This window comes from Anthonomus grandis, chromosome 2 (genome assembly GCF_022605725.1).
Source record: "Anthonomus grandis grandis chromosome 2, icAntGran1.3, whole genome shotgun sequence".
Lineage (NCBI taxonomy): Eukaryota > Metazoa > Arthropoda > Insecta > Coleoptera > Curculionidae > Anthonomus > Anthonomus grandis.
In genome coordinates, this window is record NC_065547.1 from 15,925,880 (window position 1) to 15,943,515 (window position 17,636).

Consider the following 17,636-nt stretch of genomic DNA (forward strand, 5'->3'; position numbering starts at 1 on the left):
AATGCCAGGCAATTTATGAACTGTTTCCGCAAAACATTCTCCATATTTGTAGAGTTGATTGAATATTTGATAGTCAATCAATAACCAAATATTCAATCAACGTTTGTAGTGTGTTCTAACAATAAAAACGCGTTGCTCGACTGTATATCGTTCTATGGCTACTAATCGCAAACTGTTTACATTATTTTTTTAATTTTTATTTTAAAATGTGCGTTCCTATTGCGACACCCTTTAACACGACTTTATTATTTTTCTAATTTTAAGTAAAAAGAAACATAAAGGTTTGTACCAAAAACATTTTATATATATTACCACAAATAATATACCTTTTATACACAATGCAACAATTTTTTTGAGGAAACATTAATGTGGGATCCAAAAATGTTAAGATATACATTAAACACCTGATTTAAGTATATAAACTAGAACACGACATATAAATACAATAAGGTTTCTTATAAAAGTTTTACCCAATAATTTTCCTATCTACCATAATAAAAAAATTTGTCATATCCAATGAATTAATCGATCTGAAGATTTTTCAAAATGGTTTTCTCGTCTAACTCGACTTGCTGGGGAGTTTTACTAGAAAATAATCCCCACCAACTGGCCTTTTTAACTCGCTTCGTTTCGTCCGATTTAAATTGTTCCGATTCTACCAACCAATCCCGATATTTTCCCAAAAGGGATTTGGTGGAGGTGTCAAGATCTTCTACGGTTGGTGCTTCACCCCCGTAATCCATCGGGAGAAGTTCTATGGGGAAATTGTCCGGAAGATTTCCTGAAATATTGAAGGTATTAGAAGTGTTTTAGCAAAGTTTTGTTTATTGTATGTATATACAGTGTATTTAATTACGCTAAAGTCTAGTAACAGAGGGGTGATACGCGGGGAGTGATAATAAAGGTAAGGATGTGAATTTCAAGGGAGGATTTCTTGGTTCAATTTATGGAGAAAGCTCAGTAAAGTTAGCAAAATAGGTTTTGAGTTTTGTATTTGTAGCGTTTAGCCAAATTTTTAAGAAAGTTATTTTAAATAAAATGCGAATGGATTAACATTTTTACTAATGGAAAACAGCATCATGACTGCAATATGATTTTTAAAACGTACGTTGATTTTAAACAACATATTTATAGACAACATTCATTAAATACACGTAAAGTGTGTAATAAAATGCTTTAGGTTATATATTGTCCTGTACAGAATTACGATTATTTCAATAGAATTTCAATACAATTCAATCATAGACGGCTTTTCGATTTAGATAAATTAAACTGTGATTATATAAATTGTAATAATGATAGCACAAATATACAGAAATTTTGACAATGAACAACTAAGAACAACGTATAGTAGAAACAAATATTATAAAGAAAATTATAACTTTGTTGAACCTTAAAAAATTCAAAAAAAGGAAAAATGTTAAACAAAGTTTCTTTTTTTATTATATTCCAATTTTAAATACTAAGTACACGATTAAAAGATAAGAATGTCTTAAATGACTTTTTTTCGTTACCAGAAACTCAACCAGTAAGCAGTATTTTTTAAGACTTTTGTGATGGTTTTAGTTACCGAAACAGCGAGTATTTCAAAAATAATAAAAATTACTTTAAAATAATTTTATACCAAGATGCCTTTGAAATAATCCTCTAGGATCCGCCAGAATAAAATATAAATTAGTTGGTATACAGGGTGATTCATTAATATTGCACGAAAATGAAATGCCGGTTTTTTTGGGTTAAATTATGACGAAAAGTTCCTATAAACATATGTCCGAAAGTGCTTCGTTTCCGAGATACAGGGTGTTCAAATTTTCTTAAAAAATCGATTTTTTATTAATATCTAAGAAATGCCTTTGCTGTTTGCAATGTCATTCACACCATTTCTGGATATCTTAATGATGTATCTTTTTGACATATGACAGTTGATTTGTTATTCCAGGGACGTACCCACGGGGTAAGCGGGTTAGGTTTTTTGTACAAAAAATAGCACCTAGTAGATTTTTTGAACCTCCTGTACATTTTTTGGATGACGCAACTAAAGATGGAATTGTTTCAACTCTTGGGTGTTTTTCGTATCTCCCTCCGTTTTCGATAAAAAAATTAAGAATTGCTTTTTTGCATCCCTCTGTAAAAATACAAGTAAATGCTTTTAAATCACGCGAAAGCAAAGAAATAATTTTCTTCCTAAAATGTAATACTTACCTATTCATAGTGTCGAATATCAAGTACAGCATTAACAACTGCTGATCTAAAAAATACTGCGGAATGTTGAAATTGTAAATACGTATTAAACAAAATTTAGTAAATACTATTATCGTTTTAGTTTTTGTCGCATTCTTTTCGTTGCTTTGAAAATGCAATAAATAAAATACCAGTTCATTTAACATTACTAGGTGTGGCTCAGTGATAAGGTGTTATTTTTTTCCTGTCAAGTAGACAATTTCCTCATTTTTGTCTAAAATGGAGTACACTTATAGTGAAATGTGCGATATGCACTTTGTGTATGGTCTTGCTAATGGTAATTCACAAGCAGCGAGGCGTATTTACGCGGACAAATACCTCAACCGAGTACTTCCTCATAGTCAAATGTTTACTCGCCTCCATCAACGTCTCAGAGAAAGTGGAAGTTTTAAAAAACTTACAGTCGACAATGGACGACCCCGCACAGTTGCAACCGCAGAAGCTGAAGAAGCAGTGCTCCACGAAATCGAGGATAATCCTTCAACGAGTACAAGACAGATTGCTGCCACTTTAAACATTAGTCAGCCAACAGTGTTTAGAATACTGAAAAATCAGCTTTTGTACCCGTATCACATCCAGCGGGTACAAGCACTTTTGCCAGACGACTATCCTCATAGAGTGGCTTTCTGTCGATGGTTACAACAAAACATTGTAGAAAATCCTCCTTTTTTATCAAAAATACTTTTCACGGACGAAGCTAATTTCTCCAGGAATTCGATAATGAATTTCCATAATAATCACATTTGGGCAGATGAAAATCCACATGGAATAAGTGAAAGTCGCCATCAACACCAATTTTCACTGAATGTTTGGGTTGGAATCATTGAAGACCACTTAATTGGTCCTTTCTTTTTGCAACAAAGGTTAAGTGGAGAAGTGTATCGGCCTTTTCTTCAAGAGGAGTTGCCAACACTATTAGAAAACGTCCCGCTTAACTTAAGGTACCAAATGTTTTTCATGCATGATGGCGCTCCGGCGCATTTCAGCTTAATTGCTCGACAGTATTTAGATAGAGTATATCCCAATCGTTGGATAGGTCGTGGAGGTATACAACCCTGGCCTGCGCGATCTCCCGATCTAAATCCAATAGACTTTTTCCTCTGGGGCCACCTCAAGCAATTAGTTTATACCACCCCCATCGAAAATGTTGAAGAATTAAGAAATCGTATTATTGCAAATTGCGATATTATTCGAAATACGCCAGGGATCTTTGAACGTGTTCGCCAGTCAATGCGTCGCAGGACAGACGCATGCATTGCAGTTGGAGGAACTCATTTTGAACAACTCTTATAGCGTACGTTTCTTAGTCCATAGCTTTTCATTACCTTCATCAATTTACTAATGTTTATTCTAAGAATTTAATTAATGTACCTAAGTTTAATTAAAACTATTTTTCAACAGGTAGTACAGTTAATGTCATGTCAAAATTCCAAATTACCGTATTTACTATTCTTCACCCTGTAAATCGATAAGTAGGCATTTTATTATGTTTATTCAAGTTTTTTCAAACGTTTGCATTAAACTAATTTTTTTATCGAAAACGGAGGGAGATACGAAAAACACCCAAGAGTTGAAACAATTCCATCTTTAGTTGCGTCATCCAAAAAATGTACAGGAGGTTCAAAAAATCTACTAGGTGCTATTTTTTGTACAAAAAAACCTAACCCGCTTACCCCGTGGGCACGTCCCTGGAATAACAAATCAACTGTCATATGTCAAAAAGATACATCATTAAGATATCCAGAAATGGTGTGAATGACATTGCAAACAGCAAAGGCATTTCTTAGATATTAATAAAAAATCGATTTTTTAAGAAAATTTGAACACCCTGTATCTCGGAAACGAAGCACTTTCGGACATATGTTTATAGGAACTTTTCGTCATAATTTAACCCAAAAAAACCGACATTTCATTTTCGTGCAATATTAATGAATCACCCTGTATATGTCGCAGGCTTATTGTAAAATCAGTCGTATTGTAATACGCCTAGGCTTTTTCAATATGCCTAGGCATATTGTAATATAGTTCAAATAATTCAAAATACACAATTTGACTAATAATTTTAGGCGTATTATAATATGACTGAATATTAGTAGGCTTATTGTTAAATTCAATCTGTACGTGAGTATATTACAATATGACTACATGAGATCAGGCGTATTATAATACGACTGACGTCTATCCAGGCGAATTGTATTCGATCATTTAATTTAGATTGAATAGTTTGTCAGGTGAATTGCAATCATAATTTTAGTTAGTGTTGTGCGATATACCTACTTATATACCATTTAAAATCAGTGCTAATTTAATGTTTGTGAATAAAGACAATTATTATATAGAACTAGAGAAGTTTTACAATGGTAAGTAAACTATATAAACATAACTATAACCTTAAAATATTAATTTTACCGCGGTTGCATTGGCGGGAATGGCGGGATTCACGTGCACAATTTTGTTTGTTGACAACTTTATATTTCTTTTGTATTAGACACTTTTTGCTTAAGATACGAAATTAATACAAAAGTCCAGTGGCGCAACTAGACAGTAACTTTTGGAGGGGCTGTGGGGGGGGGGGTCTTAAGCACTAAAATATGCAAAATTTAATGTAATTTCATGTTTCTCTGTGTTTTTATGGTAGGGGGCGCAAAAATCAATGTAATTTCACGTGTTTCTGCGTTTTTATGGGGGGAAGGGTTATTGCACAAGTATTAGTAGCATGAAGAGGCATAACTGTAAGAAATATGAAGTTTTTACATTAGCTAGTGGCGGAGATAAACTAATAAATATTATTAATTTAGCTAAAAAAAGTTACATTATTCAATACATTTCATATTGGGAACTTTGTAATTATTATTTTACAAAATTGACAAAAATACGTCTTTTAATTTCAGAATACGGAAAAAGCAGTAAAAGACCATGGACCCTAGAAAAAATAAGAGAAATAAGCGATATTTTAGTTAGTTCCCGGGAAGCAAAAAATAAAGGAACTAGAAGGAATAATAACCAGCTGTATTACTCACGTATTTATGAAACTATGGAAATTGGTGGAACAAGAAAAGTAATAAGAACCAAGGAAGATGATTACATCATTTTCATAATTGCCTATGAAGAGTTTTATAACAAATTAATTGAAATTCATATAGGTACGGGTCACGGAGGCCGCGATAAGATGTTAATGGCATTGAAATCCAAGTATGCAATTCCCAGACCAGCAGTAGAAATATTTGTTAAATGTTGTATAACCTGTGCGGAAAAAAAGCAACTTCCTAAAAAAGGTGTGGTAGTGAAACCCGTTAAATCCAAAGATTTTAATCATCGCGGACAAGTGGACCTTATCGATTTACAGTCAACGCCTGATGGAGAATACAAATGGTTAATGAATTACCAGGACTATCTTACGAAATTTGTTCATCTCAGACCTTTAAAATCTAAGAATGCCAAAGATGTATCCGAAGAAATTCTAAAATCTTTTTTAGAAAAAGATAATAATTCAACAAACTGGTTCCTTGGCTGCTATTTTGTTCAGTGGCAAAAAAATTCTTCCTATCACAGGATCATAAAACGTTCCCCATACAAAGCTTTATTTGGAGTGGATTTTCAAGTTGGCTTGTCTTCTACTTACCTATGAGTTAGAAGAACCAATAGACGATTTAGAAGCAAACCATGGAGTAGAAATACTTTATATTGATGATAATGCTACAGAGGAATTTGTGGAAAAAGATCATGAAAATATTTTTCAGCAAAAACCTGATATTGATAATAAAGAAACTATTACAGATGCTTCCACCCTAAGATGTATAAAGGGTGACCAAAATAATTTGCATAAATCAATTTCCTTAAATCAATAACAGCAGACTTGTGATCTATGCAGAAATGAAGAAAAAGTCAAGCAACAAAGAGAAGGATCTGCTCTGGGACAAAAACGCGCGGCAGAAAAAATGTTGGAAGTCAGCAATAAAAATTAAAGCCTCTGAATGTAGGCCAAATTGTTGCAGTCGAGGTTCCTAAGGTAGATAGAGGACCACTTGATCCTAAGAATATATTAGGAGCTATAGTAAATGTAACTAACGGTGTTTATCAAATTGGTACTACACATGGCATGTTAAATCGATGGTTTTCCAGGGATGAAATTTCTTATTGCAAAAATAATACCATAATTATCATCCCGGAAGAAAACTCAATTTCCTTAAGGGAAGTTTTAAGATTGTTTTCAAATTTGAAGGACAGGGTTTTAAAAAGTGTTCTTGTAAACCAAGCAAGGTACAGTGTCGCAACAATAAATGTTTATGTTTTAAAGCTCATATGAAATGTAGTAGCAAATGTCATAAAAGCGGACCATGCTGTAATAAATAATAATTTTATCTTTTGTTTGTGACCTCAACCTTAAACTGTTGGTATATTTGTATATTTTCAAAAACATTAAAATCTCTTTAACGGATTTAGGTAAAAAAAAAACACTTTGGAGAAAAATGCTTGTATCTGCCGATATTTCAATTTAAATTAGATCATCCTCAGGGCACTAAAAACAGAGATGGGGATATGATGTAACAGGTCTTGTGGCATGATAATCTAGTGTAGTGTTCCGCTATTTACCAGTACGTTTGTTTGTTTATTTGGCATTTTCATCGGTTTTTCTAGCTTTTAGTTAGTGAGATAATTATGTCTAAAAACTATTTAACAGATAACAGATAGGGAGTTGGAAGAGATATTAGCTCGGAGTGATAGTGAATATGACGAGATTGACGAGCCGATGGAGCTTGACGTAAGTACAGAAAAAAAGGTTTATTAATTTATATTTTGTAATTATGTGATGTACGCGATCTACTTGCTTCTACATTGGTTTTTTATCTTCTAGAATGAAGACGATTGGCCAGACGATGACATCATTATAACGCCCGCTGAAGAAAATAATATTGAGGAGTTTTTTTTGAATAGAACAAACTTAGTGGAGTTAAGTGAAGATTCAGACAGCAGTAGTGATCAACCAGTGCAAGCTGCAGCGTTTCAAAGTGAGAGAAGCTTTTTATGGACAACTAAGGCTTTTGACCCAAAGGTACATGAATTTGACAGCACAAATTGTGGATGCAAAATCGAAGGTACGGAAAATTCAGCTCTAAAATATTTTGAATTTTTTTTTACCCAAGAGTTAGTGGAACAAATAGCGACCGAAACTAATAAATATTACGACTATTTATTATTGCAAGACCAATCTGAACATTCACGTATCAAGAGATGGCGGCCAGTGGAATATAAGGAGATGTACTCTTACTTTGCTGTAGCATTACTAATGCCACATGTAAAGAAAAACAAATTAAACTCTAATTGGTCAAATGATGAATTTATCAAAACCCCAATTTTTAGCAGACTTATGAAAAGAGACAGATTTTTACTAATAACGAAATTACTTTACTTCACTGATAATGGTCCCTTACCTGAAGAAAAAGATTCCTTGCAGAAAGTAAGGTTAGTTGTCGACCATCTAAAAAATAAATTCAAAGAAGCATTTTATCTATTTAAGAATATATGTATTGACGAAAGTTTGTTACTTTTTAGAGGTAGAGTTTTTTTTCGACAATATATCCCATCAAAAAGACATCGGTTTGAAGTAAAATTTTTTTTATTATGCGACTGTGACACGGGTTATATACTTGATTTTATTGTCTACACTGGTGCCTCGACAAACGTAAAGGAATTTGATAAGGCTAATATTGGAAAATCTGGCAGCATAGTAATGACTTTACTTGCCTTATCTAGAAAAGGGTCACACCTTATTCGTGGATAACTGGTACACTAGCCCCAATTTGTTTGAGTCGTTGTATAAAAGCAAGACAACCGCTTGTGGTGCTGTGAAGAAAAATAGGAAAAACATGCCAAAATTCACAGAGAAGTTACAAAAGGGTGAGTTTACTTATAGATCTACCGAAAACCTGCTTGCAGTAAGATGGCAAGATAAAAGGGAAGTTAACATGTTGTCAATTTGCCATAAACCTGACGTCGAGGAGACAGGAAATGCAGACCATCAAACAGGAAGAAGGATCATGAAACCCAGCTGCATTGTTGATTATAATCAACACATGGGTACCATCGATAAATCAGATATGCTCCTTTCTTCTGTAGTCTGTAGAGTGCATTCGCAAATCAATGAAATGGTACAAAAAAGCATTTTTCCACTTATTAGATTGCACGGTTTAAAATGCCTACCAATTATATAGATGCAATACCGTGCATTATGTGTCAATTGAAGATTTTCATCTAATGCTGATTAAACAAATTATCGCGAAATTTCACACACCAGTTTCCACTCGTATGGTAGGTCGTAGAGTTTTAGATGAAAACTCGGAATTACGTGTAACTGAAAGATTCTTTGCAAATTTCATTCCATCCACTGCCCAAAAGAGGTCCACTACAAAACGATGCGTCGTTTGTGCAAAAAATAAAAGAAGAATCCAACTTGTGATGTAGCACCTTGTATAGTTCCCTGTTTTGAAATATATCATACAAAAAAACACTTTTAGATCATGTAACCCATCCAAAATGTTTTCTTATGATACCATATTGAACGTGTATCACATTTATTAAAATAAACTAGCATTTAGAAAACCATTTTGCATTTTTTTTCTGTAAATATTAAAAAAAAATCATTTATGAATATGGTAAATTGGACCAAACTGCTCTTACGACCAATATATATGACTGTATAATTAACTAATAATATATTCGATAATATAAGTAATATTACGACTAATAATATATTCGCAAGCCGCAAAAAAATGGTAATTTTGGGCGACCACTTCAATTTAGCACCGCGCAGTGAAAGGGTTAAGAATGTCACATTATAGGTTAATTAAAGGCATTAAAAATAGTTTAAATTTTAATCTCTGTAATAAATTAACTAAAGAACCAATTTTTAAACGTATTATTAAGCGGATTTTAACTGCTCACTAATTTTATTCAACTGAAGGATTTCTGAGTTATTGTGTTCAGTCAGCAGGTCAACAAATTTATTCTATTATCTATTTAAAGATTGTATTTTTTTTGTTTTCCCTGTTTTTTTACTTTTGGTTTCCTACAAGACGAATTTAAAAGAGGAACATTCTTAGGATACTTATTAAGTTTTAGAAGCTGATTTTTCAGTAAAATTTTGATATAAAAATATAAACAATAATAAAAAACTATTAACATAATAATATAACCAAAGACGAATCTGAAAAAAGTACAAGACTGCATTTTAGAGGCACATTTTTGGGTACAATATCGGATTATTTTGAACTAAACATTAAAAACTCCAATAAAACTGCATTAAAAAGAACTATCTTGATGAGAAACAACTCAACAGATACATACAATTAAATTTGCAAAGCAGATTTTTTAGTAAAATTTAAAAAAAATATTACAAAAAAACTGTAACAAATCATTAAATAAATAAATAATGCCTTTATTCCAGTATTTCTTTGTACATACAATGCAAAATACAACATATCAAAATGTACACTCACATCATATGCACAAGAATAGCACAACTGGCGAAGTTTAGCCTCCTAGCCATTCTTCCACTCAACCAATTCGCCGGATATTAAGTTTACCATCTTTAAATATTATCAGATAAAACAGTTTTAACCAAATATAACAATGCATTACATACAGGGTGATTGATGGTTGATGGTACGTTTACCGAGAACGGAAAAAAGATTTTTTTTAAAAATTGCTACTACTTTTTGATATAAGCGGCAACGCTGCATCGCTAGAAATATTTTTAGTCATTAGATCACTAGCTAAAACCCATGAAGCCAAATTTAAAAAGAAAATATTTTCCGTTCTCTGTAAACGTCTAAGGTACCATCAATCTTTAATCAACTTGTATATACATACAATATATCTGTCACTCCAAATATTGAAAATATGAAGCGTTTTTAACAAAATAATACATTAATTAAAAAGTTTATTATTTTGATTAGCCTTTTTACAAGCTTTGTTAAAAAATATGAAAGTGGGTCTTATTATTCGACTGTTCGATAAATAAGGTCCCATTAAATTAATGATGTCGATTAAAAAGGCCCATCAAATAAAAAAAATATAAACGTAAAAAATACATTTCAACCAAGAAACAAATTTGACCACTAAAATCTAAGAGCAGTTGGAGCAGATAAAGTCGTCATCATCATCTTGTGAGAAGCCAACACACGCCTCGTGACACCAAGTCCCAACAAAACAAAACCAAGAGTCCGTAATTGAAGGATTTACTTCTAAAGTCCCTTTTCCAATACCTTTTGAAGATGACGGTATCGGCTCCTTAGAAGCAGATATTTTGGTTGGCTTCGTGGTGAGTTTGGTAACTGATGCAAAAAGATTTTTAGTTACTGCTTGTGCCCTGTAGTTAAGTGATTTCTTCCTTGCTATGTTAGTTTTTCTTTCGAAAAGTTCAGGGGTTGGTAGTAATTCTTTAAAAGATTTATTAAGATGGTCATTATTAATGTTTTGAGTAGAGGTAGTGTTAGTAGTAGCTTGTGGGTTTTTGTTTATTTTGGAATTTCTCATCATCTCCTTTAGCGTAGATAAAGGCATGTGATCTTCAGAGTCATAGTCACGTGGCAGATTATTGATACTGCTCATAACGGTAACATTTGTTGGTTCCGGAATTATGTTAATTTCCTGTTAAGGCTATTCAATATTTTCTGGAAGACGTTGAGTTGCTAACGACGGGGGAAAAGCTGATTCAAGTATGACACTTGGATCCAGTGGAAACATACCAGTGGCTCTAAATCCATTGATTATATTTTTGGGACTCATACATTTGCTCCAGACTTTGGAGAAAATATAACCAAAGCGGCTTTTTTTAAGACGTCGGTCTGGATGCGTATCCCAATATCGAAGAAGCTCCTGATCCCAATGATACTCAAACGAGCGATAAACAGCCTTGTCCAATAGTTGGACCTCGTGGGTGGTATTCGACGGCAAACAAAACAGTCTAAGTCCCACTTGATCTGCAGCATCAACGATTGAAATATCTAGGTGGCTAGAAGCTCCGTCAAAGATAAGTACAGTCGGTCCGTTGTTCTTGTAGCGAGATAGATGTTGTAGAAATGCAATAAAAAGTTCTGTCGTCATACTACCCTTCTCCGCCATTTTCACAAGGATCCCCGTGGCAGAGCATCTTGCCATTCAGGCTTCAATCTTTTGCCCTTAAATATGATCATAGGAGGTATGGAATTCCCCAAGGCATTGCAGCATCCTGCAATGGTCACGTTCTCGGCATGTTCAGATGCCACGAGATGGATGCGCTTGGCACCTCTTTTCCCAATAATTTGTTGCTGGTGCTGGATGGTCAATTTGCAACCCTTTTCATCCATATTAAAGAGATTTTGGGGATTCTGTTGAATATTCATTTCTCTGTAAATATCAGAGAGCTTGGCAAAATAATCATTTACTGTGAATTTATTGAGCTTTTGAGCTCTCCCAGGATTCATAAGTTGAGCTTTCCGTCTAGCAAGATGTGGATTGCGCTTCAAGAACCCGTAAAGCCAATCTTTTCCAGCTACACCTTTAGACGTGCGAAACGGATGTTTAATGTTATTGTCGACACAGAATTTAAAAGCCGATCGTCTCGCTAACAGGGGAGTTAAAGGCATGCCAATTTCACACAAATGAATGATTCTTTCCGAAAATTGATTTTCCTGATTTGCTGTTAAAATGCTAGATCTACCCATCTTTTTTATAACGTTTTCAGATTGTATGTGGTTCCGTAGGGTTCTTCTCGGAATTTTGTAATGTTCTGCGGCTTGTCTTTGTGACATGGTTTGAGTTTGTATGGCATTTATGACAGACAGAAGTTGCCCTGACGTCTATATTTCACGTTTTGTTCTTTCTCCTGGCATTTTAGGTATGCTTCTGGAGAGCAATTAAAGATAGAAACCTTGTAGTTTAATAAGGCCCACCATTTATTCGGTGGGCCTTAATATCCAAATTGGCAATTTTTTATCAAATCTAAATATTTAAAAACTTGTTTACCTATTTGACTAGATTTTTACATCAAAAGATGCTGTGTGAAACAGAGAATGTAAGAAACCCAAACAGTAGAACCAAAAAGATCGTTAAGTCAAAAAAATTTACGAAAATGTGGCACATGAGAATTATAAAACGGACAATTGCGACACATCAACTCCGTAGAAAATTTAACACTGTTCCCGCGTGCTGCTTCCTATGAGTTCGTTATAGTAATATTATGTGGTATATCTAAGGAGAGGAGAAATTCGACGTTGTCAGATTTGGGTTATAGTTTTAAATATTAAAGATATGGTCAGTGGACCTTACTGACCGCCGGGCTTTATTTGCCGCAGGTACCTTACTGCACATCTAATAAATACCTTAGACTAATTGTACTTAGACCTTAAATAACCAGTATTGCATACCTTAAAATGAAGAGGTAAACTATTATATAAGTTAACACAATTGTAACTAAAGCCCTTTAAAGAAAAAGAAGTTCTATGTTGTGGCATTGTTAAATAATTTTTATTTCGTTTTTTTATGCATCGCCTCCCTATAAATTAGTTTTTTAAACAAATATACTGGTTGTTGACACATATTTAGTTTTCTAGAAAACAGATTCAAGTTAAAATTATACCAGTTATCACACTTAAGCCAACCCAACTCTTATATTTTCTGAGATATATATTCAGAACGTATTGTATCCGTTATTATTTACACCGAAAACTGCTATTGAGTTTTAAATCAAAGTTCCAAAAATCTAATGTCTATTATTTCAACCGCATCATTTGTCTTTGGTCTGTTTTATTCCAGGGATAAAACGATATAAATATTTCCAAACATGCGTGCTTTAGATGTAAATTTTTTGTCATAAACTTCCCACATATTTCAACAAATTATTTAATATTACATGTACCAATGAATTTTACCAATTAGTAAAGATACATATCTCTAGAATAGTCTTCAGAAGCCAAACATTAATAGACTATGATAATATCGTGACTAATAATAAAAATCTTTACTCTAAAGTCTATATTACAGTTATTACACCCAAACACTTATTTTGGGTGTAAGATAAGATCATTCAATTCTGTCAATTATACTTCCTCAAGAAAAGAGACAAAATTGTTAAGCTTTCAGAGGTCCTCTGAAAATTATGATTCTAATAAGCTACAAAAATAATTAACTTAAATCATTTACAACGATAATATGTCTGATGGATATATTTTGGCAACTCCATTTATTGGAGATGCTGGAAATATTTATTATTAATTATATGTGTCCCAAGGCTAAGATAGTTCAAGACCAAAAGTATTTAAATAAAAAATAGAGTAATATTGAGATAAGGAGGGAAGCGAGGACATTATGAAGCAAACATAATTAGCAGGAATACAAAGTGAAAAGAAATATCATTGTCAATAAAGTAAGGACACAAAAACAAAGATTTTACACAGGAAAATCAGATTTAAATAAAAACAATCCAAGAGAACTCTGGAAAAACCGTACTCTCTTACCTAGAAAAAGACAAGCATTTCCAGATGAAATGAGGTTCGAACCAGAAAAATTCATAGAAAAAGTAGATATAGATGATGGTAATCCATTATGCAATACCATGCTTATTAAATAATTTGTATAAAGCATTGCTAGTATAATAAAGGATATACCACGTCCACAAAATTTCATGCTCTTTTATATTGAGTCAAATTTTCCTAAGTGGGCCTCTCAAAAGTTTTGGATTTCCATGTACCTTTCGATTTCAAATGATAGTTCAAGGGACGAAAAATGATGCCTTAAAGTAGTTTTGCAAAATATACATTTTTTTATTATAATTATAGTTATAAGCAATTGAAATTTTTTAACAAAGTTTTTTATTTTGACAATATCTTGGTTGATACTTGAAAAAAGTGAGTAATCTTACATTCATCACGTTCTAAAATGTTTTGCGCATCAAGTGAATCATAAGCTTTGTAAATTTAATTGTTTATTTATAAAAAAAAATAGTTTTACAATAAACAAATACAAAATTTCACATGTTCTCATATGTTTACGGAAAAAATTAAAAACGAACATTGTTCAGATATTCATAATGAACATTTAAACAGAAAAAAATTCTTGCTAAGTGTAAATAAGCAAATACGCCGAGCGTTTGTTTATTGACATTCGAGCGCTCGAATCCCCTTATGTACAGACGCATTACGTGTTGCGGTCTAGACTAACGCAAGTCACTTAATTCCAAGATTCTGCACAAAATCTGAATCGGTATATAAACAATTTTTGATCTTTTATTCCAAAGATTAAAGTATTTATTTTACAGATGCCAGATTGTAACTGTTTCCGAGAAAACTGCTGTTTTTGTGCGTAATCTTTTTGCAGATCTTATTGTGGTTTCAAAACATTATTTTCTGGCAAAATCCCAGGCTTCATATCTTGAGGAACTCAAAAGAGAACTCAGTACTTACTCTCAATCACAGGAGAATTCATCGTCACACTTGATTTCTCGGAGAATTACTCATTCCAGGTTGCGTATTTACATATTACACTACAGTTTGACCATCGGATCTGTGTCTACGAAAAGAATGCGGGCGAAATTTTGAAGCGTTGTCACGTCTTATTGCAAAAATGAAATAGTATTGAATGAAAAGTAAATATAATGGTAAAATTAAGCTATTTAATCATAAAAAAGATAATAAATAATGTAATGCAGTTCAAACCATATTTTTTAGTTCTATTTGCTAATGTTTTGCATATTATAAAATCCAATATTGACTAACATTTATCCGAAATTCCTAATAAAACTTACAAAGCCGGCAACGTCGTGCTTTCGCGGAAGCATCTCGCTGTTTGGGGACAGGTGATTGGTTGATGACATCGCGGCCATTAATTTATTATTTTTATGCAGCTCTCTGTCTTTCTCTATCTTATTGGATCGCATCCTACCAGGTTTTGTGTAATTCTCGGAATAATATCGATTTCTTGTGGATTCAGTGGCGGCGGCGTATGTTAATACTTTTGAGCTATTAAACTGTTTTTATTGCTGTATTTTTAGGTACCTACTTAATTTCTGACCTATGACTTTTGAGTAGTGTAGCATAGTTTAGTTTATTTGCTATTATTGTTGTTGCTGTTTTGTTGTTGTTTTGTGTTATTTGTTTCTTTGTTGTTAAAGTTCATAATTTTTAACAGTTTTTGTGTTATTTACGTTAAAATGAATAACTTTATTCATAGCCATGTAAGGGAAGTGATTGCGAATGTTTATAGGTAAGTAAAATGATATAATATATATCATTTTACTTATATAATAAGAGAATTATAAAGCCTAAGCACAGTTATGAAAAAAAAAACATTAAAATAAAATCATAATTTATGCGACACTAAATTTCAAAAATTATGTACCTAATGTTGTAATAAATAAAAATCATATTCAATGAAATAAAACCAAGCTCGATTGCTTTACAAACAAAAAAGATTTAAAGTTAATGTTGGTTATTTTGAATATAAAATGTCTATAAATATAAGTAATATGAATTGGAACGTTGACTAAAAAAAATCGAATATCAGGATTATATACTTCTTGTACAAATTCTTAGGGTTTGAAATGAAGAAGCTACTAATAACTTCGTTAATCTACCAGTAAAGCACAAACTTGAAAGAGTATCTCAATATACTGGCGTAAGCATTTCAATCGTGAAAAAAATTCACAAAGAAGATGAAGAAAGAATGCGGACGGACCCCAACAAAATGCTTTCTAGTCCCGGCAAAAAAAGACCGCGAATGACGAAGGTGGAACAAGACGACAACTTTCATTTTCAAATAGTTAAACACCTAATAAATCGAATTTATATGGGTTTAAAGTTGTGCCTACTAGCAAAAAGCTGTTGCAAAAATTGCCAGAAGAAAAAAATTTTCCAAAAATAACATCTTTAAGGTATAAATACCTAAGAGAAATAAAAAAACACCGAGCCGAAGGTCGCAATATTGCCTATTTAGATGAAACTTGGATAGACAATGACCTAACGTTTAAAAAATGCTGGCAGAGTGAGACTGTTACTGGAGTGGTTAGCAATATATCTTCAACAGGTACAAATTGATTATACTTATTTAAATAATAATTTAAATTATACATATTATGTAGTAAATTCAATGTTTAAACAGCATAATTGGGATTATCTGCCGTGCTCTTTCCCTCGCGATATCCAGGCATCGAGTACGGCATTCTTATTTTAAGTGAATAAACTAAGTAGGTGTATTACAAATTTTGTGTTTTCTTTACTTTACTTTTATCTCAAACTTCCCTAATCTTGTCTGTCATTTTTTTCTTACATATTTACAAATAAAATATTTTAGAAGACCTTAATTTCCAAATTAATATCTTACTTACAAATACCTATTTTAAAATTAAAACCAAACCATATTTTTTAATATTTAATACATTCAAATCTGTGTAATCGGTTTATAAAATTTCGCACGTCACTGGCCATTTCATGAATGAAATGAGGCGGGTCTAGTCTACAACCACGTTCCCCGCACCGATACCGCTTAGCTACAGATTGGTTGGGCAGACTTTACAGCACAGAGCACCCTAGAACTCGGCGGTTCTGCACCGCAGTATAATACGTAGTTGAAAAATGCGCTTATTTATCACTACATACTATACTACGCTACAGAGCATTAGAAAGAAAAATGTTTTTATGTGATTTGTTTGGTGCTGTAAAATTGGTAGTAACACATTTAATTATTGTGTAATTATTTATTAATTTAAATAATTACAATTAATATATACAAAATACATAATATACAAAATAATTAGTAAATAATTTTTTTCTGGCGATTTCGATATAAGACAACATATAGGATGTTAAAATATTTAATAAATATAATGCGACTGGAAAATTTGAAAACAAATACCTAATGTTGTAAAGGTGTGTTGTACTTTAAAAATTGTAATAGTGGATTGTGGGTTTTTAAAGGTACGTAAATACGTACACGTAAAACGTAATTTCTTTAGTCCATTCCTAAATTTGGTTTAATTTTAAAATATAGGTTTCGCTTCAGAATGTACAGATTTATATTTTTTATCATTAATCTGCTTGTATGGATAATATGGTGGGGTAAACTTTTCTAAAATAGCGAAAAATGTCGTTATGTTGGTAAAAATGTTCAACGTAGCCACATATTGAACCACAAAATAGTAATAGTGCAAAAGTTGATTTATATTAGTCTGCAATTCATATAAATTAAAAACTAAATTAAAAACTAAATTAAAAACTCCTTCAGTGGTTAAGCTTGACTACGTTAAGTATTCTTCTAAAGTTTGCTTTAAATTTTTTTGCAATTTCAGAAAAGTTTGCAAATTGTTTAGAATTAGAAGGTGCACCAAGTAAGGATAGGACTATAAGAGATTATTGTATTAGATT

The 17,636-nt window shown here is 32.4% G+C and overlaps 1 protein-coding gene across 1 annotated transcript in view; it reads right to left on the reverse strand.

Annotated features, from left to right (window-relative positions):
• Nucleotides 1–282: 282 nt before the first annotated feature.
• Nucleotides 283–17,636, reverse strand: part of LOC126733602 (uncharacterized) — a 189,196-nt gene continuing 171,842 nt past the window's right edge. The window contains exon 6 of the mRNA XM_050436970.1: nucleotides 283–781. Coding sequence (XP_050292927.1) covers nucleotides 522–781 — 260 coding nt within the window. The 3' untranslated portion in view covers nucleotides 283–521. The remainder of the gene's footprint in view (nucleotides 782–17,636) is intronic.